At 50.0% G+C, this 21,782-nt stretch overlaps 8 protein-coding genes across 8 annotated transcripts; 4 read left to right on the forward strand and 4 right to left on the reverse strand.

The window, feature by feature from the left end:
- Nucleotides 1-402: 402 nt before the first annotated feature.
- PUNSTDRAFT_51633 (NAD(P)-binding protein) lies at nucleotides 403-1,980 on the reverse strand. The gene is made up of 9 exons (XM_007382532.1): nucleotides 1,814-1,980; nucleotides 1,720-1,754; nucleotides 1,505-1,671; nucleotides 1,417-1,452; nucleotides 1,293-1,366; nucleotides 1,051-1,244; nucleotides 867-998; nucleotides 722-808; nucleotides 403-668 (listed from the first exon to the last, which is right to left on the reverse strand). Exons 1-9 carry the CDS (start codon nucleotides 1,914-1,916, stop codon nucleotides 561-563), a joined length of 936 nt encoding a protein of 311 aa, XP_007382594.1. The 5' UTR covers nucleotides 1,917-1,980; the 3' UTR covers nucleotides 403-560.
- Nucleotides 1,981-2,281: 301 nt separating this feature from the next.
- PUNSTDRAFT_85635 (cytochrome P450) lies at nucleotides 2,282-4,403 on the forward strand. The gene is made up of 12 exons (XM_007382533.1): nucleotides 2,282-2,378; nucleotides 2,429-2,544; nucleotides 2,596-2,612; nucleotides 2,663-2,851; nucleotides 2,910-3,058; nucleotides 3,126-3,241; nucleotides 3,291-3,408; nucleotides 3,458-3,471; nucleotides 3,520-3,709; nucleotides 3,762-3,843; nucleotides 3,891-4,151; nucleotides 4,198-4,403. Exons 1-12 carry the CDS (start codon nucleotides 2,327-2,329, stop codon nucleotides 4,265-4,267), a joined length of 1,374 nt encoding a protein of 457 aa, XP_007382595.1. The 5' UTR covers nucleotides 2,282-2,326; the 3' UTR covers nucleotides 4,268-4,403.
- A 965-nt stretch (nucleotides 4,404-5,368) lies between these two features.
- On the reverse strand, nucleotides 5,369-7,263 carry PUNSTDRAFT_64472 (MFS general substrate transporter; the record flags this gene model as incomplete). The annotated part of the gene is made up of 7 exons (XM_007382534.1): nucleotides 5,369-5,744; nucleotides 5,799-6,017; nucleotides 6,069-6,366; nucleotides 6,439-6,627; nucleotides 6,677-6,790; nucleotides 6,855-6,962; nucleotides 7,014-7,263. The coding sequence occupies 7 exons, from the start codon at nucleotides 7,261-7,263 to the stop codon at nucleotides 5,369-5,371; spliced, it is 1,554 nt and encodes a 517-aa protein (XP_007382596.1).
- A 1,052-nt stretch (nucleotides 7,264-8,315) lies between these two features.
- On the reverse strand, nucleotides 8,316-8,967 carry PUNSTDRAFT_65043 (cytochrome P450; the record flags this gene model as incomplete). Its single annotated transcript, XM_007382535.1, has 2 exons — nucleotides 8,316-8,506; nucleotides 8,559-8,967. Coding segments are annotated over 2 exons (600 nt in total), but the record flags the coding sequence as incomplete, so codon positions are not given.
- A 2,000-nt stretch (nucleotides 8,968-10,967) lies between these two features.
- PUNSTDRAFT_64010 (uncharacterized protein) lies at nucleotides 10,968-12,954 on the forward strand (the record flags this gene model as incomplete). The annotated part of the gene is made up of 7 exons (XM_007382536.1): nucleotides 10,968-11,100; nucleotides 11,157-11,355; nucleotides 11,405-11,524; nucleotides 11,584-11,733; nucleotides 11,781-12,297; nucleotides 12,355-12,409; nucleotides 12,458-12,954. The coding sequence occupies 7 exons, from the start codon at nucleotides 10,968-10,970 to the stop codon at nucleotides 12,952-12,954; spliced, it is 1,671 nt and encodes a 556-aa protein (XP_007382598.1).
- A 958-nt stretch (nucleotides 12,955-13,912) lies between these two features.
- PUNSTDRAFT_43767 (cytochrome P450) lies at nucleotides 13,913-15,827 on the reverse strand (the record flags this gene model as incomplete). The annotated part of the gene is made up of 9 exons (XM_007382537.1): nucleotides 13,913-13,936; nucleotides 14,128-14,507; nucleotides 14,558-14,645; nucleotides 14,684-14,831; nucleotides 14,896-14,966; nucleotides 15,018-15,050; nucleotides 15,203-15,236; nucleotides 15,301-15,487; nucleotides 15,542-15,827. 9 exons carry the CDS (start codon nucleotides 15,825-15,827, stop codon nucleotides 13,913-13,915), a joined length of 1,251 nt encoding a protein of 416 aa, XP_007382599.1.
- Nucleotides 15,828-17,610: 1,783 nt separating this feature from the next.
- PUNSTDRAFT_142934 (uncharacterized protein) lies at nucleotides 17,611-19,002 on the forward strand (the record flags this gene model as incomplete). The annotated part of the gene is made up of 4 exons (XM_007382538.1): nucleotides 17,611-17,703; nucleotides 17,763-17,943; nucleotides 18,111-18,435; nucleotides 18,493-19,002. 4 exons carry the CDS (start codon nucleotides 17,611-17,613, stop codon nucleotides 18,908-18,910), a joined length of 1,017 nt encoding a protein of 338 aa, XP_007382600.1. The 3' UTR covers nucleotides 18,911-19,002.
- A 583-nt stretch (nucleotides 19,003-19,585) lies between these two features.
- Nucleotides 19,586-21,457, forward strand: PUNSTDRAFT_133140 (uncharacterized protein; the record flags this gene model as incomplete). The annotated part of the gene is made up of 17 exons (XM_007382539.1): nucleotides 19,586-19,741; nucleotides 19,802-19,815; nucleotides 19,874-19,972; nucleotides 20,023-20,032; nucleotides 20,089-20,106; nucleotides 20,159-20,184; nucleotides 20,234-20,342; nucleotides 20,394-20,418; nucleotides 20,474-20,485; nucleotides 20,539-20,554; nucleotides 20,610-20,649; nucleotides 20,700-20,800; nucleotides 20,960-20,987; nucleotides 21,044-21,101; nucleotides 21,150-21,174; nucleotides 21,222-21,300; nucleotides 21,356-21,457. The coding sequence occupies 17 exons, from the start codon at nucleotides 19,586-19,588 to the stop codon at nucleotides 21,455-21,457; spliced, it is 918 nt and encodes a 305-aa protein (XP_007382601.1).
- Between the last annotated feature and the right edge of the window lie 325 nt (nucleotides 21,458-21,782).

The raw sequence follows: 21,782 nt of genomic DNA on the forward strand, positions 1-21,782 counted from the left end.
ACATATGTATACAGATTCCTGCATAATGTAATTATAATACCTGATGAATGGATAGTACACATGACCAAATTCTGAAGACATCTAACAAGATGTGACATGAAGTCTGGAGGTTTCTGGTGTTATTTGAACCAAAATATATCATATTGAAGAGATGATTGATGTTACAAATCACCAAAATATGCCCAAAAAGTTCATAAATTTCCACATATTTGTGAACATTTTGTGACAAATGCTCAGGGGGACCTTCCAGATATCCTCATTTTTGTACTTATGTGCTCCTATTAGCTCCTATATGTTCCTATATACTGTAAAAGGCCCCAAAATGGCTTTATCTGCATGGATAGTCCAGTAATTACTTGACATCCCCCCCCTTTATGATACTAATTCCCAGAGGGTGTGTTTCCTGATGTAGGCATCCAAGGGCATATCGAGCTTCTCCCGCAGCGACCGGAAATCTTGATGGTGGCTTTCGGAACACCTGCATAGAACGCTTTTGCAACATGTACGCACACACAAGTACCCATTCGGACAGCCTCACACGAGCACAAGCTGGCGAGGTATCAAATCCCGCGCACCTGCGTCTCCATCCACTCCCACAGGTCCCCGCCGATTTTGGGGTCCAAGGCATCCTTGCGTGGTTCTCCGACACGTGCCCATGGGATCAGATACTGAGCACGCGTATGTCAAATGTTGTGCGCGAGATGCGATGTCCCTGGCTTACCTTTCCGTTCATTGACGCCGCTTCTGGCACCGTACCTCCCCAAAGCTGAGTCAAGGCGCCTTTGGGCGGAGGATAACACGTCATATGCTGAGGTTGCATCGGCGTTGATGTATGAGGAACGGATAACAGCAACGTCGTAGCTTACCACGATTCTACGCAGAAGAGCTGGCAAATGACGGCCCAGGTCGGTTTTGAGGTTTCCGGGATGCAGTGCGATCGAGACAATTCCCTGTGTGCCGTACCTTCGAGCCAACTCTTGTGAAAACACAATTTTACCCTGACAGTCTTGTTCTTAGACGAGTCCGTCAAGCGCTACTATCCGTACGTACGAAAGTACTCTGAGCGTATAAATCACTCGGGCTGATCTTTTTGCGTTGGGTCGTGTCAGTGAGGGTATCGTAATCCATTTTGGCGAGAAGATGCATTTGTGACGAGGTGTTGATTACGCGGGACACGTGGTCAGCGGAGGATGCGGCACCGGCTTTGAGAGCAGGAAGTAACAACTCCGTCAGGTAGAAATGTCCTGAGCAAGTGATGAGTGAGTGATGCTTGTCATTGGCTCGTTCCTTACCGAGAACGTTGACGCCAAATTGCAGGTCGTATCCATCTTGAGTGAGATGTGATATCGGTGGCGACATGACTCCCCTGCAAAGGATGTTATCCGCCATTTTGGATGAAAACAGCAACACACTAACGCATTATTGAATAGCACATGCAGCTCAGTTTCAATCCTGCGGGGTAGCGATCAGTTTTGGGAATGTGACGCCACCTACAGCAGCCTACTTCATAAAACTATCCGCGCATGCCTTCACCGACGCTAAGCTCGCGAGGTCAAGCTCAAGAAAGAAAGCAGTCTTTCCAGTTTCCTTCTTCAAGGACTCGATAGCCACGTCTGTTTTCGCCCTGTCCCGACACGCAACGTATACCTTCGCGTTGTGGGACAACAACGCCTGGATTAGGTGGGTTAGACTTTGACTTTGCGTGCCTACGCAACTCGCCTTTGCAGTCTCATAACCCAGACCACTATTTCCGCCTGAAATATTGCACATGATTTGTCATCCTGAACGTTTCAGTAAGGCTCGGCGAGCTCACCGGTGACGATGATAACCCTGCCCGTGAGATCCGGGATCAGGCTTGTGTCCCACGTCGCCTTTGGAGGGAAGTTCTGGTCGATGATGGAAGAGACGAGACCCATGGTTGACGGGGTGATGATTGGGCTGAAGGGGGCCAGCCTCTCAGACTTATAACTTGCCCTCAACCGCCGGCGAGGTTCGACATGGCGGAGAACTCGGTTCAGCGTCGTGGGATTGGCGAGGAAGCAAACTTAATTATCGGACCCCTCGAACTGCCAAGCGGTGTGCGTTGTTGAACTGCCAATTACAGTATACGTACTTATACCTGACCGACTTGCTGCCGCATGCCTACATCCATTCATTTCCTTCCTGTGCGGACTTGTCACCGGCATCCATCATCGAGATGTCGTCTTCCTCGTTTGCGCTGGGTACAACTCTGGCTGCCACTGCGGTCATTCTGGCGTTCATCACGATTGGGCGGAAACGGCCACCTGGCCCTTCGCCGCTTCCTCTATTGGGTAACTTGCTCCAAATGCCAAAGGAGAGAGAATGGTTGACCTTCTATGACTGGGCTCGAACATACGGTGTGCCTTGTATACAGTCGTGATCGTGTACCACTGATACCTTATACTAGGCAATTATTTTTACCTGAGCATCCTCGGTCAACCGATATTGGTGTTGAATACTCACGACGTCGTGTCGGACCTACTCGAGAAGCGTTCAGGCATTTATTCAAGTCGTCCCCGTCTGGTAGGCTCTACAGCCCTAGTATACGGCTTCACTGAATAACGGCGATTATAGGTCATGGCCGGAGATCTGTAGGCCTGATCAGTTCATGTCAGCGAGACTACATTAACGTGTTACAAAGCGTTGGATTCGATCAGGCGATTGCACTCATGCCTTATTCCGAACGTTTTCGTCAACTTCGCCGACTTATCCAGCGTGAGCTCAATGCGAAGGCGTTGGAAAAATACTGGCCGCTGCATGAACAGGAAAGCAGAGAATTAGCCAAAAATCTCATTTCACATCCGACCGAAATGCAATCGTATATTCGCCAGTGAGTGTTCAAGGCGTTGGGGGGGGGGGGTGTATTTTCGTGGTCTAACGCTATGTAGCTACGCTGGATCAGTCATACTAAAGGTTACGTACGGCTATCAAACGCAGCCGAAAGACGACCCTTTCCTACTTCTTGCTGAGAAGGTCATGCAAGCGTTCTCCATGGCGTCTCAACCGGGCGCTTGGTTGGTTGACCTCGTACCGTGGCGTAGGTTCCCTTATAGCATCTCTGTTTTCATGTAATACCCGCGTTTACGTCTCTCTCGCCTCTCTAGTTCGATATCTTCCAAGCTGGAGCCCTGGGGCGGGATTTCAAAGCACTGCCAAAAAGTGGTCCGATTTACACATGCAGGTCATCAACGGACCCTACGACTGGGCTATGAGAAACCAGGTTGGTTCATCACATCTCATGGCCAGCATCCTACTCAGACGATTTACAGGGCTTGCCCGCGTTGGCTAAACCCAACTTCGTGTCAACTGTCATCAACCAAACTGATGCTGACTTGACTGAGGAGGAGCAGAGCCTGCTTCTGTGGTCTTCTGCTTCGTTGTTTGGCGGTGAGTGAATGTCATAAACGTTTTTCACTTCTACTCACATGATATGTAGGCGGCGCGGATACGGTTGGTCTTAGATGCGGAGAGAGTTACTACGCTGACATTATCGCCCAGACCGTGGCTGCGCTGTCGTCGTTCTTCTTGGCAATGGCTCTCTATCCAGGCGTGCAACAGCGTGGATATACGGAAATTCAGAAGGTCGTCGGCAAGGATCGACTGCCAAGTGTATCAGACAGAAAACACCTGCCTTATGTCGAGTGCATCATGTACGAGGTACTTCGCTGGAACCCTGTGACACCGCTCGGTAGGTGTAACGTTTGAAGAGAGATATGTCCTGACATCCTTTGTCCTATCAGGTGTCCCCCATATGCTCGTAGAGGCGGACGTTTACGAGGGTTATCACATCCCGGCAAAGACCATCATTATGCCTAACATCTGGTACGTTGATACCATTCTTGAGAGCTTGTTGTTTATACACTACATAGGGCGATGCTTCACGAACCTAGCATTTTCCCCGAGCCCCATTCGTTTCTTCCTGAGCGTTTCGTTGGGAACGAAGCTGCGGTGAAAGAAGTCAGTGTCGCTTTTGGCTTCGGTCGTCGAGCATGCCCGGGCGTGGCTTTCGCGGAGTCATCAATGTTTGTGGCGATTGCAACAGCGCTATCAACCGTAATCATTGCAAACGCTAGGGACATGCAGGGCAAGGATATAACAAGGGAAGTACCTTACAAAACGGGTACTATCAGGTATGTCCCCATGTATGCTGCGAACTCCGGGTCTCACCGGTCATAGCCATCCCCCAGCCTTTACGTGTTCCTTGACACCGAGGGATGGCGCCGAACTTCTCAGTATTCGAACGTAGATCTGACTGCCGATTCCCATCCTCGATTCCCATCCTCTCCCATCGTTTTCTTGTGTCGCGTTGTTCTTTTGTGTGCGCAGTGTGATTTAGAATGTTGGTCCGATGGACCGCTCATGCTCTGGGAATGAAAGCGTCGTCGTCATCCATACTGAGTCCTGTACGCAGATGCGATTTACAACACAAATCCGTATCGATTGCTGCATCGTTTCAAAAATATGCATTCATCGAGCCCTACAAACCCGGAGGGGGCTGCGACCATCGCGGTAGAGTTATAAGTAAGTATGGGCCCTGTTTACGGTCGCGACCTGCTTTTTCGACGCAGCCATGAAAAGCCATGGCGGTGTAAACCTGAGCACGTCGCGTTTCCGAGTGAAGACAAATTCTTGCTGATGGAGATGAGACTGGAAGTCGTTCAATATTAGATGAGTAACCGCGCTCTATTCCCCCTATCGCCGCGCCTTGCGTTTTGCCAAACAGGCAAAACGCTCGGGAGAGGCATTGCCCGTCACGTCATCGCCATCTCAGCCCAACCCAACCTTCGTGGGCAATAGTGGGCAATGTTTCTCTTTTTTTTGCACCTGCTGCACCTCGTCTGCAATGGTACTGGCAGATCCGCACATATTCTACAAGACACGCAGAAAGAAGCTGCAAGGTACGTACGCAGCTCGCTCGAAACAAATATCGCAGCCCCAAGGATACCGGCATTCCCACGAAGAACGAGTACGACATGGTGCTTCCGAGGAGTCGCCCTGCGGTAAGCAGGTCTTCACTGATGAGGACGTTGCGCAGGGCGAGGCCGCCGATGGCGCTGACGATGGTGAAGGGGGACAAAGAGGACAAGAACTGGCGTGTCTGGCAAGAACAGAGTTACGGCGAGATTCGTCGGGACGCTCTTGTCGTGCTTTGGTCGCTGGGCGCAACAAATTCTGGTTCACGCAAAGCTAGGCTTGGGATGTATGTCTTCTCCTTTCACCGCATAGACATTTCAGCATCACATACACTATATACAATGGCTTAGTTGAACATCTCTCTCTCGATGAGTGGATGCGACGGGTACGCGACATTGACAACAGATCCGCGCCACCCTCTCCAATTTTCGATTCATTGAAACTGGCTGTTTTCGCTTCTTGGAGCTTCTTCCTTTCCTTCCCCAGTCGACGACAAAAATAATGACACATCTCTGCCCTCTGAAGCATTCTGATTGATATCTGGTTCTGTCTGTGTCCTTCTGCCGGCCGATCGTTCGAAAGTGAGGGAAAAAATGACGGCTGAAGCGGTTACGATCCCCAAAAGAAGCCAAAACCCGGCAGCAATCCCGCTGAAGCCGCTGCTATTCTCCGCTCTTTTGTTTGCTATGTTCGACTGAAGAGCCGTGATCGCAGCGACCCCTACCGCCGCTCCGAGCTGGAGGGAGGTAGAGAACATCGCTCCGACCGTACCGGTGAGACGCTTTGGAGTAGCCTCCAGCATGGCTATACTGGCAGAGCAATGTTCAGTCGCCGCTGCTCGAAAACCTCATGAGATGGCTCACTTCGCATGAACAAATATCATAGCAACCCCTGTCGTTCCGATGGTAAACGCCGGGAAGGCAAATGTCCAATACCGCGACTTCCTGTCTGCGAACGGTAGGAGAGAAGTTGCGGCTACTATGAACGTCAGTCCGACGAGGATGATTGCTTTACTGCCAATAAAACTCTTCAAGATGGGCGCGCAGGCGATAACAACGATGGCCAGTACACCGACAGGAAGCCTGTTATTAAGTTTTTACTCTGACAGACAGCAAGACGTGATGGTCGCTCACAGATGCGCAGCGGTGAGGATGGAACTGTAGTAGCGCGTCTGCCAGAGTTCGCTGAATGTGAAAAATACTTGCGTCCACCAGAGCATGGGTAGCAGGGACACGATACAGAGTGGCCGAATTCCTGGTATGTTCCACAATTCTGACGGCAGGGCTGACGCTGCGCTCGAATAGCGAATTTCCCAAACAAAGAATGCGGCGGCAATGCAAGCGGATAATACCAGCGGAACAATCACTAGCGCGGATCCCCATCCAGATGATGCTCCTGACGTGACACCAAGGACGAACAGGAGCACCGAAGCTTCAAGCCGTATAAGAGGTTTTGTAACATAATATTATATGTTATAGAACTCGCCTGTGAGCAGACAGATACCAATCCAGTCAATTTTGATTCCCTCCTTTTCTGATGATCCGTTATGAGTGTTGTCACGCTGCTGGATATTGTTCGGAATCACGACGAGGCACAGAAGCGCTATTGGAAGCGAGACCATGGCCTCGAAGTAAAAGATCCACTTCCAACTGGCGCGTTGAACGAATACCGCTCCAAGCACCAGACCAATGACTAGATATAGATATTAGCAGGGCACACCGCTAAGTATTGGTGTGCTCACCATTCCCTAAAGCAACACTGCCGTTGAACGCTGCGAGAGCCCGTGTTCTGAAATGTGCAGACGGTGACGTATGCACGACCAAATGAGTCGCAGAGGGTATTGTCAGAGATGCGGCTAAAGTATTGATCGGTTTCGTAAGAATTTTCACGGCAGTCGAAAGGGGTAGAACGAGACTCACCGATGCCGATAAAAGCACGAAAAATAAGAAATATGATTTTATTTTTCACGAAAGCACTTGCCAAAGACAAAGCTCCGAACGAGAACAGGCCGGAGACAAAAACATACTCTAGTTACCTTAGATATCAATCACACCCATGGGCAGAGCTGTTGTACTCACTCGAGGTATACCTGTCTGTGAGGCGCCCGGAAACCAGCAGAAAAGAGGAGAATGTGATTTGGAATGAGCTTATAAGCCATACTGACGCGTTCCCGCTGAGTGAAAGGTCTTTGGCGAGAGATGGGATGGCCAGAAAGAACGCGGAGCTATTGAACGTGTCTAGGAACTGCCCTGCGCAAACAAGAAAGACTAGGAAAATCGATAGCGAGCGTCCGCAATCTTGCAAGCGTTTATCGAGTGATGTGGACATTGGGCAGTGGTCGCGATCTGACTGGATAAAAGCGCGATACTCCCTAGATTGAGCACTTGTATGGGCACTGGCGAGGGTGTCTGATCATAGTGGGGGTCCGGTAGTACTGCGTATCCCGAGGAACCTCGGAGCATCGACCGGCGGTGAATGATACGCCTCCGGAAGCGTCCATGTGGTAAGAAAGGGGCCAGTTTCATCTGAAAGATACGGTGCAGTCGTATTGCGAAAGCCGGGGGTAGGCTTCGCTTCTGCGAGATCGTGATGAGCGGAAGCGAGACCGTGGCGCCAGCGTTTCCGCGATTACAGCACACAGCCTCCACAGCCCAAGTCAATACTAGGTACGGACCTGCCGACATCGAACCTGCACAAAATGAGAAGCGGCCTAGGCCTGCGTGTGGCACTGGGCAAACGATGTATCAGGATGTATTCCTTCTGATACACGCCAACATCCATCGCAAGCAACACGTGAACAGTTTGTAAACTTGTAATCTCGACTCGCGGGTTCACTTGTACTAATCTCGAATCGCGGGTTCACTTGTAATCTCGAATCGCGGGTTCACTTGTAATCTCGACTCGCGGGTTCACAGCATGCGCCGGAACTGCCGTCGTAGGCGGGCTGCGAGGTCCGTCATAGACAATCTTGTGGAAAACGAAATTCCGCAGGTACGGAGTGATGTATGTTCCACAATGGCAGCGGTGTACTGATGTATTGGCGGATTCGCACATTCGTGGTGTATGCACAGAATGGGACTTTATGGGACGCATCATAAGGTGCATCGGATGTAGCGTAGTAAGACACAGACGATGACAGAATACGAAACTGGGGCTACATTAGCGGGGAGCTTGAAGATAGCACGAGAATTTCCGATGTCGGATAGTCTACCGGTTATGCGCATGAGCCGTTTGTTGATACACAACGAGAACAGAGTCATATAGGAAATGAGAATATCGTCGACACAACTCTCGGTCTTATACTAGTCGGAACCGAGGACGAGAATCGGGAGGAGTTAAAGTTCATGCCAAGCTGAAGAAAGACTATGCACACAGAATAATTACACGCGCTGCTGAATGTCCACCAATAGTGGATATTCAAATACTGTTGTGCGCATGTTCAGCACACCTCGTACAAATCTTTGTTCGTCAAAGGAGCCGGCCAGACGAATGTCGAAAGAGCGCAGCAGATAGACCGTCAAGATTTGAAGTTCACGTATTGCAAGTGTTCTTCCAAGACATCCAAATGGTCCTACGGAAATGTTTTGATGAATATCTCCGGGTCTAGCGAGAGAAAGGCTCACCATATGAGAATGACATCAATGCAGAAGTCCGCAATATGCTTCTTGGACCAAGTCCACCAGGAAGCCAGCGCTCCGGACGGAATTTTTCGGGCTCAGGCCAAAAGTTATCTGGATGGATATGCTGAGAATAAGCGGGAACAGAAACGACGGTGTTCTCGGGGATATATGTTCCACAGAGGACAGTTCCACCTTTGGGGACTACACGAGGGAGCCCAGGGAACGGTGTTCCCAATCGGATGCCCTCGTTGACAACTGCACCAAGGTAAGGCAGCTTGAAAACCGTGTCTTCGGATATTTTGCCCTTTTCACAGTGGGCATTCAGCTCTTCCATTAACCGATCATATGTGGCGCGATTTGCAAGTAGGTGGTAGAGCAATAATATCATAACGCCAGATGTTGTATCCGATCCTGTTTCCCGGTGTTCATGAAAACGCTTCTACACGATCAGATTTTAGCCTATGACGCACCTGCTTGTATGGCAAACAAAGCGTCCAAATTCAATTGCTCGCGAGTCAATTTTTCTTCGTCTTTGGAGTGATGACCAAGCTATCCTGAGTCGTCAGCGTAATCGGAGTTTCATTGAGCTCAATGGACTCGCCAGGTAGGAAGATATATCAGTACCCTTCGCTTCAGCCATGCGTCGTTCATGAATCATGCGCTCCGCTAAGCGATCAAGGTCATGAACGTCCCTGGTAACCGGGAAGTACCAGAGGATGTCAAATATTGGCGGGACTGCTCCCAGGCTGAAACAATGGTCGAGTTATTGGTATATCGGAGTCAACGAGCCATCAATGACTCTTACACCTCGAATGCAATCATAGCTCTCTTGCCACTGTCAACTAGGCCTTGAGGGTCTCCATGCTCCATGAGCTCCTGGAATGGTAAAAGTGAGTAGCTGAGGAGATGTGTATTCGTAATACGCCAATGCTGACAATGTAATTTGATCCCCCAAATGTCAGATCTCCCTGCCAGCGCTCGGTAAGATTAATCCACGCATCAACGGTGTTCCTACCATCACGTCGTATGACCAAAATCGGATCCATTGCGATAGATCTACCGCATCTACCGGAACATGAAGCGCAGCATGCTGCAAGTGATTGCATAGCTGCAACGCTCGCTTGTTGATTATGTCGCAAGCATGATGAATCCTAGTCTCCTAAGACAGTCTGCTGGAAATGAAAGCGGTCATGACTTACGCGGACCCGCTGAATGCCCCGGCCCATAGCTTCCGGCGGACTGAATGTTTGATTCGACTGCGGATAAAGAATAATCCATCCTCTTTGAACCGTCCGGGGCGATACGCATCGCTCTTGTCCATCGCTTGTGCGCTAGAATATAAACTCGGAACAGCGGAGTGATCATTAATGGAAAGTGTGTTGGGACCTTCGCAACTCAGCACAGAGACAGGTATACGGATGCGTTCAACTCACCCGTTCGCACGAACTTGCCGTATCGTCCATGCAACTGCTCAGTAACAAGGTGCCGCTTTCCCTTGTAAATAATATACGCCCATCTCAAACTAGTAATTTTGTTCAATGTCGGCCCTGGGAAACTGTGTAAGGGGTGCCACGGTGAGAGTCGGTAGGCCATGGTGACGGTGATAAACCCGAGGACGTAGATGGCAAACAGGATGCCTGTTCGTGACACCGAATCCTTCAGTGTGAGCCCGGAAATTGTTCCTAAGCATGATGTTGCGAAGAACATTGCAGTGACCAGCAAAAAAGCTATGTCCCCTCGGATATGGGATCCGCGGCCCGGGACATACAGGCAAGCGAGCTAGACGCCAGGATGAGGACCACCAAAAGCTGAGTTTCAAAGGTAACTCACCACAGCAGCGAGGACCAGCATGTAGTCAATGGGTTGCATGATAGATGAGTACAAGCACAAAGTTTGCCTGTAGCCCAAAGCACTTGTAGGCCAGCATCCACCGCGTACAGCCCCGAATAAACCCAGATATCAGATGCTCTCCCACTCAGGGTTCCATCTCAAGACCGCATACCTCGCATTGATCAAGATTGCCTGATACCCGCGGCTTATGGCGCTTGATCTTGGACCGCATTAGTATGAATTGCTGGCGCGAGTGCGCGTTTCATGCATATGGTCCCGCGTTGCATACACTTCCGGAGCCGACCCCGGCTGAGAAGTTCCCACTGACATCGCACACTGCACAGCCATCATTTGGGAGAATGGTGGATGCAAATAGTTCACGCAGTGCTGCATTGTATGCATGCTGTCGAAGCTCAAGGGCGGCTTGTTTGGTGTATCTGGGAACCTGTGGGGCACATTCGTGATCATCATTGCATCGTCGTGCGTCCAATCATGGATTACAGCTGCCAATTAAGCGGGTATAAGTACCTTACACTCATCGAGCTTGTACGTCCTGCAGTGTTCTCCGAATCTCTGCTAGTCATGTGGCCGTCGGAGGGATTATTGAGCTCTGGTCGGCACATATGGAATATCACCACCGAATTCCCTAATAAATACGACGAGGTGGATCCAGACGTATCTTATCGTCGAGCGATTTCCATTGCGGAGGTATATGGTACGCACTTTTGACCTTTCCTCTGGAAACACGTACTCAGCATCTACACTATCCAGAACTCTCTTTGCATGATATCATGGTGTGCTCTTCCAAGTTCTGGGATATGCACACAGACCCTATTCTATGCATGGACGGGGCGGCTACAACTCTGTTGACCATACAGTATAACCTATGCACTGGAACTTTGGCTTCGTTCCTCCCGGAGAGGCCCGACCTTGCATCCACAATAAGCAGCCTATTGAAATATGAAACGATGTGAGTTCATCCTCCCGACAGAGATTATCTTGTTGATGCATTCATGCAGCGGTCAATTTTGTCTCACTGAACTGGGACACGGATTGGATGCCTTTAATCTCGGTACCACCGCCACTCTACTCGCTGACGGTAGCTTCGAGTTGAATACTCCGTGCATCAGCAATTCGAAGTTAGTGTTACCTGATTACCTGAGTATCCGCTGTCTGTACTCATATAAAATACGTGCAGGTTTATGCCCCCGACTATCCCTGCTCTGGGGCGTCCGTGCATAGCCATCGTGTTTGCGCGACTTATGGTCGACGATGAGTTTCGAGGTTTACGTCCATTCCTCGTCAATATCAACGACGGCATCAACATGCACGCTGGAGTAACTGCTAAGTACGTTCTGCGTCTCGCCCTCTATATATCACTGAACCATCCAATAGGCTCCTACCGGCACGCCACGGTTCATCTCCTGTGAATCACGCAATCACTATGTTCAACCGTGTTCAGCTTCCGGGCACTGCACTCCTCGGGAAGTTATCCCCATCAACATCAGCCCATGCCGATTTTCTACAGTCGATATGGCGAGTCGGTGTTGGCACCTTGGCGCTGAGCTCAATAGCTCTACCTGCACTGCGCATTTCGACCGTGATTGCCTATCGCTACAGCTTGAGAAGGACAGTGCGAGATGCACATGGAAAACCGCAGCCTATAATATCATTTCGTACTCAACAAGTCCCCATTTACGTCGCGCTGGCACAAACATATGTCTTGGATGCTTTGCACAAGCGCGCGGTGAAGCACTTTGCGGACAACACATCGGACCATCGGGTTAGGCACGGGGTAGCAACGGTTCTGAAGTCTGTTATGATGCAGCATTCACAAAGTTCACACATGGTGCTTTCTGAACGTTGCGGTGCTCAAGGCTTGTTTGCATATAATCAAATTATCTCTATGACGGTTCGTTCTGTTCGTCTCGAAACATGAGGACGAGTTTTGACGAAAAAAATCATCCAGAGCGAGATCCGTGGCATAGGGATTGCAGAAGGAGACACGCTCGTGCTTTCTATACGTTCGTTTTCTCATTCAATGACGAAACTTTAACTCACGTCCTCAACAGGCCTTGCCACCGAGCTTATCCTTGGGCGGTACGCTTTACCTGCCCCGCAGCACCCAAAGAGTCTACTCGCCCTTCACGAAGAAGGCATCTTTGCAGAATGCCGTGCGGTAGTGACGAGCTATGGGCATAGGGGCGAAGAATTTGCCTCTTTGGTTCTGCATCGCTGCGAATCGTGCGTACAAGCGATGGGCCACCGCATGGCCTACGATGCAGCCATTGCAGAGAATGTTCCTCAAGTTCTGATTGATCTTTACGTGTCTCAGGCTGTGAAGTCGGATCTTGCTTGGTATGTCGAAGCAGGACTTATCTCTAGGTTTGGCCTATTGGAGATGGAACGCATCGCTTTAGATGCGGTTGGGACTCACGCATCCAAATGGGTGGATGATATGGGTATGGAAGTCTATATCCACGCCCCGATCATCTGTGACTGTCGCTGGGACAGCTTTCTGCAGTCTCTGCCATCTTTTCCTGATACGGCGCCGCTATCGCCAGTTTGAAAGTGCATAGAGATTGTCCAGGTAGTCTTGATTGCATAGATATACTGTATTACTTTCATCGTTGTTGGTTCTCCGTCGGTGTTATTATTAGTATGATACATTGCGGAGACGACGGTCGATGTTGTAGATATTTGGTCCCGTCCCACAGAATATGCTTCATCCTTTTGACGTCCTGTTTTCCTATTCCGTATTCCAACTTCCATTTCCGTGACCATTGCTACGTGCGATGTATCAGCTTCCAGTCTACATGCTACTGTAATTTTACGACCTTAGCTTCGTCCCCTGGCCCCTGGCAGCCCGAACTGAACTTAATTTCCCGTTTTGTCCCCTGTCCGCCGCCAAAATCTAGGCCTTGAACTGACCGTGAAAATGATACCTCTTATTGGGAGAGTATTCTTAACTGACTCGAGTCAGTTTGCGAACTTCCCGCTAAGAGCGAAAGTATTGGAATTTTTGGAACAACTCCAGCACAATGTAAGTACTGAACTTGGACCGGGCTCACAATAATATGATTGCAGGCTGCAAGGCATTGTGTCAGGACCGAGGATGACGGAGACGATGATAGGGCCTCAGTTGCAGATGATGGAAAGGAGATGCCTCCTGGACATAGAGTATGACGGACATCTAATCTAGCCCTTTCGACTGGATACCTATCGCAAAACATTAATACTAGTGGCCCGCAGGATCGCAGCGAGGCGTGGCTTGTTACTAGTATCAAGACCTCGGATAGGGAACTGCATCTACCTTCGGCATCTTGATATACCGCAAGTCAGTCGCCCAAGATCAATGAAGATAAAGACTACCGCTATACGACTCTGTGCATTGTAACGCTGCGACACATTTTATTGAGGCAAGAATATCAACCCGCGCAACTACACATGCGATATATCGACCCTGTTGCGAACAGAAACGAGAAGGTGATGTCCAAAGAAGGTGCTCCGCAGGTTTGAAACCTTTCTCATGAACTCTTCAGAAGAGAATTCTGCAGAAAACGCGAAGTCTAAGGAATGCACAAGAAAAGCTATCGCAAGGCGCAGTTCCAAGACGGCAAGATTCCTACCCATGCAGCTGAAGGGACCTGAAATTGAGCGTTGAGACTCTTGAAAAACTTTGAGGGAGATCCGATCGCCTCTTACCGTATGAAAAACACATGATGGCAGAGCGGCGACAGACCGTGGCAGTGGAATCAGCCGTACTATCGTTAATCCAGCGTTCTGGACGGAATGCTTCGGGTTCCGGAGAGAAATTTTCTGCCGATACCTGTTGGGTGTATGCTGGAACGCCGACGATTGTTCCGCCTGGTATGAAATGTCCATCAATCATCGCTCCGCCTTCAGGAACAACCCTAGAGAGACCAGAAAATGGCGTTCCAAGTCGTAGAGCTTCATCGACCACCGCGTTGAGATAAGGGAGGCCATTGAGTCGGGAAGACGTGATTTCCGAACCAGTAGGGAATGCGTCATCTAGCTCTGCTTGGAGTTTCTCGTATTTGGACCGGTCATTCAGCAGGTAATAGAAGGCGAAATTCAACACCGATGCCGTGGAGTCGGAGCCTTTAGGTTTTTAATTAGCAGAATGACGAAAACAGTGATGATACCCATACCGGCTTGAATAGCAAACAAGGCATCCACGTTGAGCTCCCCATCGCTAAGTGCGCTGGTTCCGTCGTCTACTTCACCCAACTTCACAGCCTTCAGTGCGTGCACGTCATGCTTTGCTCAACACTCACCAAGCTTGAACAGATATCTTGATGTGGTCCATTTGAGTCACGACGGCGCGTAGACATTAGTGTAGCAGCAAATTGTTCCAGCGCGTGAATGTCTTGTGTCAGGGGCAGGTACCATAAGAGATCGAACAACCAAGGAACTTCTCCAAGGCTATCGATTGATTTTCTCTTTTAGACTTGTTGCAGCGATAGAAAAGAGTGGCGGTATCACGTACACATCAAACGCGGCCGTCGCAATTTGCCCGCACTTCACGTACTGATGAGGATCGCCTTCGAGCATGAGCTCCTGCGACAATATCAGAATACGCGGTGTTCGCAATCATTAGACCCGACTTACCAAGCGATTTGATCCACCGAAAACGATGTCTCCCTGCATCACAATGTCAGCACGATAGATCTAGACAATCAAATCAGGATATTACATGCCATGATGTCGTAGGACCAATGCTGGAAAGCTTCAGTAAGGTCGACTGTACCGGAGATTTCCGCCCGCGACTCTAAACAGGAGGCTAGTTGTTTGACCCTGCGTTCGATGGTAGCGCGGTGACCGTCAATCCTAGGAAATACGTCATTGGGTCTCTAGCATCCAGCTCGTTGATATCATTGCTCCGCCAACGCACGCTGATGGAGTGAAAGCACTGGACCAAATATCCCTCCTGCGATTGTGCTCCTCCCGGTCGGGTATGAAGAAGAGCCCAGAATGCTTGGATCTTCCAAGGAGGTAGGCATCGCTCTTGTTCATGCAGTTGGCTTGAGCGTAAATCTTGCCGATTGCATTCGGTGCATTGATGGAGAGTGAATTAGGTCCTGTGGGTGCATCCTGCTCAGCGTTGAACTGTCAAGTTACTAGCTAGTACCCACCGGTGCGCACTATCTTGCCGTACTTCGCATGCAAACCTTGGATCACGAGATGCCGTTTGCCCGTAGAGGCAACGTAGGCACTGTATAATGCGGTCGCCGCTCCGAGAAATGGGCCAGGAAACTCGTGAAGCGGGTGGAATGACGATAATCTATAGGCGACGGTGCATAAACTGACGCAGAGTACGTGAATCACAACCATGGATATCGATTGCAGCATGCTCTGCAGGGAATTGGAGTTGCCATCCCCCACGACGGAGGCAAGCAGGAACATCGCTGTGATCGTCATCAAGGCAAGCGCAGCTACGTCGCCTCTGATGTATATTTTGTGCAATATAAGACACGTTGGCTAATGAACATATTATTATTGCGAAGAACTCGTAACAACATGAAGAACCTACAATGGCGCCAAGAGCACTTGCACATAGTTGTTGCATTGACGAGCTATCATGCACCCAATTAGATAGCAATAGAAGGTATCCATGTAGCATGGCGCAAAGGATCTGCGAGAGATGTCGCGTGCGTTGTTGGAGAACTTGGGCTGGGTGGGCGGCTCTGGCAGGCAATATATAGGCACCTTCTCAGGTCAAACTCGAGCGGAGGCAACTCCTGGCTGTTCGTGGGTTGTTCACTGTCGACCTGGCTTCCTTTCTGTAAGACGCGGGTCTTGTTACAGTGCCGAGGATCACCATACTGAATTCAGCGCCCAGCGGCGGAAATGTTGTATGATCAGACCCATAGCCAGCGTTGCGAGATGCGATCTAATTTCGAAGCCTTGGGAAAGTTATACATATAGAAGTGCAGGGTAAGATGCCGAGGCGCCGCCACGCGAAGCTGTGATGATAAAGTCTGAAACTGCGGGAAGGTATTGTCCTGCTAATAGACGATGGCAGTAATGAACTTCACCCGCACATCAGGAAAACCTCTCCCTGACGTTATTCATCAGATATACCCAAATTCTGCACAAACTCTGTATTTCTTCTTCAATTTGAACAGATTTGAGGATATTTGACATGTGCCAGCAGATCTGGGTGGATTTGCCAGCAAATTGACAAAGATTTGCAGCCAGATTTGATTGACTTGCATCAGGTTTGGACTGATTTGGGTTTGCACCTATGGAATGGTGATAGTAGGTTTCCCAAGGACCAAGACACGCAAGACTGGCACTTCTGAATAGCACCAGGTCTTAATGAGTTAGTAGATAATGTCATGTTCATATATTGGTCATTGGAATGCTATCTCTATTTGAATTATAACTGATCATCATCCAAAAAAATCTTATAGCTGCCCCCCTCATAGGCCAACCAAGGAATGTGGGTGCCATGGGTGCTATATGGAAGTCGCCCAGTTGCTATGCAGTGCTATGTTGTAGTTATAGGTGATCAAGCTTAAAGTACTAGTGTGATATGTAAGAAGAATCTCTCACCGGTGTGCCGGGCTGGGCTTGAGGTCAGGCAAAGGTTGGTAGGGTTGGGGGAGGTCCTAGGAGTAGTCTAGCTGTCAAGAACAGATACAGAAGGGGGAACAGGGTCAGAGGACCGAAGTCCGAAAGGTAGATACAAAGAATAAGATGAAATGAAAGGAAGAACTCAAAGGTAAAGGCGAGGGGAGTCAGAGACGTGTCTCCGATGCATTGGCGTTGGGTCGGTAAGTCAGAGAAGTCGGTGAAGTTGAGTACGGATCTGGACCAAGCCTAAGCTCATGCACTTCATCTGAAAAAATCTGGATCTATATAGCTGCCCCTCAGAACTATAGTCACTATTGTAGTGCTATGGGTACTATATAGAAGTAGGTTAGTTGCTATAGAGTGCTATGAGTGCTATGTAGATGTTGGTCAGTTGCTACATAGTCCTAGATAGTAGCTAGAGACAACATAGTTTGGTGCTATAGCTACATAGTGATACATAGCTCATAAGTGCAACCAATATAGCACCCATAAATATGGGATGTATCTGTATAGTAGTGATAGTAGGTCTCCCAGTGCACAAATACCATGATTCAAATCAGTCTCAGGTATTGAATTGCAACATTAGTCACTCTATATACTATTAGACTAATACACAGTCATAACTATGCACAAACTGAATAAGCTTGTGTTATCTGAAAAGCAGGGACACAGTGGCCAAAGCGGACTTAGACGAATCATCGCGGTTGACACAGGTCACGTGATCAAATCGTGACGTGGTTGGTTGACTCGAGTAAGCTCACTCTGCTCTCTCGCCAGTCTCCGCCTGCGCTGCCCCTCGCGCTGGCAAATGCGCCGCCCGCCGCGCTCGCAAATGCGCCGGATGCAGCGCTTGCAAGTGCGCCATCCGCCCTCCTAGCGCTTGCAAGTGCGCAGCCCACTGCGCTAGCAAGTGCGCCGGCCCTCGCGCTCGCAAGTGCGCTCTCCGCCGCGCTCGCCAGTGCGTAGGCCTCCGCGCTCGCAAATGCGCCGGACGCGGCGCTGGCAAGTGCGCAGGCCCACCGCGCGCAAGCCCGCACACTCGCCCCACCTTTGGCTTTTGAGCCCGGCGGTTGTTCTCTGTCGACACCGTCAACGATGTCGGGGCTTTCACCCACCGAGCGCCAGTTCGAAGACGCTGGACAGCCCGCCATGTCGTCGACCGCGATCAACTCCAGCGGAGCGTATCGAGGAGCTCGACCTGGTCCATGCAGGATAACACTCCTCAGCACCATAACTACGGCACCTCGTACTTCCCACCGCAGGCATCCCGCACGCACTCGCCGACGCCCCGCCGTGTCGGCCAACCATCGTTTCCTAGGAGCGCATCGCATAGTTCCACACGACGCGGATTGCCCAGGAGCGCCAGCGTCACGAAGCTGCGTCACGAGGGGAGTGGTTTGCTCAGCGAGGCGGAGGAGGACGACGAAGCCGACCGTGCAGGCTCTTCAAGGTGACGTGTGTCTGTCGAAGATGAGCGCACAGGCGATGCTGACGACGAAGATGATAGCGCCGAGCGCGAAGAGGACCCGATCACGCTGAGGGTCCTCGCCCTCAAACGCCCGCACCGCCATCCATCGCCGAGCACCGAGCACGAGCCGCCAACGCGGTCGGGCTCGGTGTCGCCCCCCTCCTTCGCGCCACCCCCGCCCAGCGCGAGCCGCCAGCGCGGTCTCGCTCGGCGCTGCTTCCACTCCCTGCACCGACCGTTGGCCCAGCGCCGAGCCATCCTCTCTCGCGCACCCCTTCAACTAGCCCCAAGCAGGAGCCGCCAACGCGGTCGTGTTCGGCCTTGCCTCCCCTGGCCCCTCGTTGGCCCAACACCGAGCGCGAGCCGCAAACGTGATCGGTCGGTTGCTCGTGCTCGGCGTCCCTGGTATGCCCCCTTTGACATCCTCGACACACCCACCTTGCCTCGGCCGCACTAAAATGTCTTGCCCTAAGTAGTTCCTAGATTGTTAGAGGTGCTTCGTAGTAGTAATGAATTGTGTATGTAGTCTTTATGAACTATGCTTGTTCCTCATTGAACTGTGGTGATGATACTAGTGAAGAGGAATGGTCACCAACAGCAAGCCCTCATACCTGCTGCTTTTATGCTATATTTGACCCTTTCTACTCCAATTTGGTGCTATATGGTCAGATTTGTACATATCTACTGGACTAGGACACTAACAAATCTGAACAAATCTGAACAAATTTGAACAGATTTGAACATATATCATTAAAGGCAGTCATATCTTCAGTAAATCCCTGGGGGGGACCTTCCATATTTGATTCATTTTTGCAGGATCTGGGACAATGTTTCACAAGATGGGATGATCTCCTCAAAGTGGATGCTATCATATCAAATGAAAACAATTGCTTGTGTATCTTCATTATGTTTTCTGCAGATAAGGCTGGGGGTGGTTTTCCTGATGCACATACACACCCACACAATGGCAGTAATGCGTCACAGCCTGCGTTTTGCAGGGGTCGCTACCACGGTCGCGCTTTACCCGGGAATAATTGGAGAGTTTCTTGACTGCTATAAAGTATGTATCACTGTCAGCCAGCCGAACACAGAACAAACTGACGTATTCCTCGTTATCTGCATATCACTCATCATGTCAGCCGCAGTGACGCCTCCTCCCCTCGATAATACTCTGGGTGTTGCTTTGATTGGCGTGATTGCTGCATCGGCGCTTTACGGATTATCCTGTCTGCAAACTTGGACGTACTATCGCATGTACACCAAGGATCCTGTTTTCATCCGGGTTACGGTAGGAACAATCTCTAAATGATTGCGCCTGTTCGGCATCACTGATTTACATATGGGATAGGTGGCCGTATTATGGTCTGGCGCGATCAGAGCCTCTTCGTGTCATTGAGCTCACGACCTGGCGTGACTCTAGGATACTCGACACGCTTCACTCTGCTTTCATCAGTCATTGTGTTTATTTCTATCTTGTTACTTGCTTTGGAAAATACGAGGACCTCGAGAGAGCGATATGGTATGTTCCGCGCTTTCGCGATGCATTCAATGACCTACACGCCGCATCAGGAGCATCATCGTACGTGCCAAGGTGCTCTATTTGTGCCTGCGCATGAGCTAAGTAGCATGCTATAGGTGCCCGTGGCCCTCAACGTATGCTACGCTGGTGTATCACAGAGAAATATGAGATAAACTTCTTTCCCAGTGTATTTCTGCATTCATCGTTCAGATGTTCGTATTATTTCTACTCGCATATGTATGGAATACTCATTTTTTGAAGATTTCTCTCCTGGCGGGTCTACAAGAGTGGGTGTCTCGATCATTTCGGCTCCGGATGTGTTCTGAGTCAGACAGTGAGCGACAGGAACATTGTACTGGTAGCGGTGATAGTACGTCGTGCAGGAATGGCGAGACCTCAGTAACTGATCGACACATTTCAGTGGGTGCTAGCATTGACACAACTTGGTATGCTACGCAAATCCTCAACGAGTCTTGACTGATTAGTGACGCGGTGCCTCAGCTGTGGGATTAAGTGAGTTTGTTCCCTTTATCTTCCCTTCATACATTGCTCACGCATTTTTGCAGCGATGACAGGTCTCGGGTGAGGAACTTCAGCAATCATGCTTCTGATTTGATAATACTCAGCTGCGTCTCAGGTTCCAATTTCGACTCTTCGCAGACCTACATAACTATAAGGTTTGTCTCCCAGGATCACAGCGTAATATCTTGAAGACACGATATCTCAGGGTGTCGTAACAAGTTCGCTAGCCAGTGCTGCATTGGCCGATATCGCCATCGGTGCAAGCATGTGCTTCTACCTATACAGGAAGAGAACAGGGTTCTCAAGGTTCGTCCTCTCCTCACTGAAGAGAACTCATTTTATGAGAGTGCTGCAGGACGGATGACATACTTTCGCGGCTGATTATATACTCGGTGAACAGTGGCATCATGACCAGGTAAGATATCCAACATCTTGGTTGGCTGGTACTTACCGGGTTTAATATAGCCTTGTTGCAGTCGCGGGATTCATCTCAGTAAGCCGATTTCAACGAACTCATACACGGCAGACTCATAAGATCGCATGCGACAGTTCTTGGCTATGCCCAACAATCTTGTCAATTTCGCGATCAATTTTGTTCTTGGGAAGGGTGAGCGTGCAACCGTCTCGATCTTGTTCAGTTCTGACCTCATAACAGTGTACTCTAACACAATTCTATCGACGTGAGTGCCTCTGCACCATAGTCACTAGAGTGCTCACTATTGGATAGCCTCAACGCCCGTCAAAACCTTCGGAAAAGCAACGATATTCCTTTGGAGCTTTCCACGACGCGCATTGCGGCGATCAATGTGAGCTTCCGATGTTTGACAATTCTATAATCCGGCAGCTAACTCTAATCAACAGGCAACACCCCTCGAGGTCACCGCCGGAAGCACAACCAAAGCTGACTATGACAGACAGAGAATGGAGAAGCCGTTGGGCTCCTCTGCCTCTTCCTATGCGTAACTGGGCGCCGCTGTTTCTGGTTTCGTGCCTGCCGTGAGGGTTGCAGTACTTGCATGAGTTATTTCCCTGTTTGTAGGATCGGTGTCTCGGGATGATTTGTCATACGTATTCCATTGTATTGACGACGAGAAAAGGGTGTAACGAGGCGATTTATAATCAGAGTGATGTCCAAGTCGCCGACTGACTGCATGTCAAGTCCCAAGTCGCGGATCATGCGGCTATTCTATTCAAGTCGCGACTAAGACAGGAAGTCGCAAAATCCGTGATAACAATAATCTGTTATGCCGTCGGGCAACGGATGCGGAGTTGAATGCCATGGAGCTCG

This window comes from Punctularia strigosozonata (genome assembly GCF_000264995.1).
Source record: "Punctularia strigosozonata HHB-11173 SS5 unplaced genomic scaffold PUNSTscaffold_4, whole genome shotgun sequence".
In the NCBI taxonomy this organism is placed as follows: Eukaryota; Fungi; Basidiomycota; class Agaricomycetes; order Corticiales; family Punctulariaceae; genus Punctularia; species Punctularia strigosozonata.

Bases quoted from the DNA above. Each gene is read 5' to 3' on its own strand.
- PUNSTDRAFT_51633 (XM_007382532.1), bottom strand. From the start codon at position 1,916: ATGGGTCTCGTCTCTTCCATCATCGACCAGAACTTCCCTCCAAAGGCG. The intron at 1,672-1,719 runs GCGAGTTGCGTA...CACCTAATCCAG, and splicing joins TGGGTTATGAGACTGCAAAG to GCGTTGTTGTCCCACAACGC. The intron at 669-721 runs GTAAGCCAGGGA...ACGCGTGCTCAG, and splicing joins CGGCGTCAATGAACGGAAAG to TATCTGATCCCATGGGCACG.
- PUNSTDRAFT_85635 (XM_007382533.1), top strand. From the start codon at position 2,327: ATGCCAAAGGAGAGAGAATGGTTGACCTTCTATGACTGGGCTCGAACA. The intron at 3,059-3,125 runs GTAGGTTCCCTT...TCGCCTCTCTAG, and splicing joins GGTTGACCTCGTACCGTGGC to TTCGATATCTTCCAAGCTGG. The intron at 4,152-4,197 runs GTATGTCCCCAT...CACCGGTCATAG, and splicing joins TACAAAACGGGTACTATCAG to CCATCCCCCAGCCTTTACGT.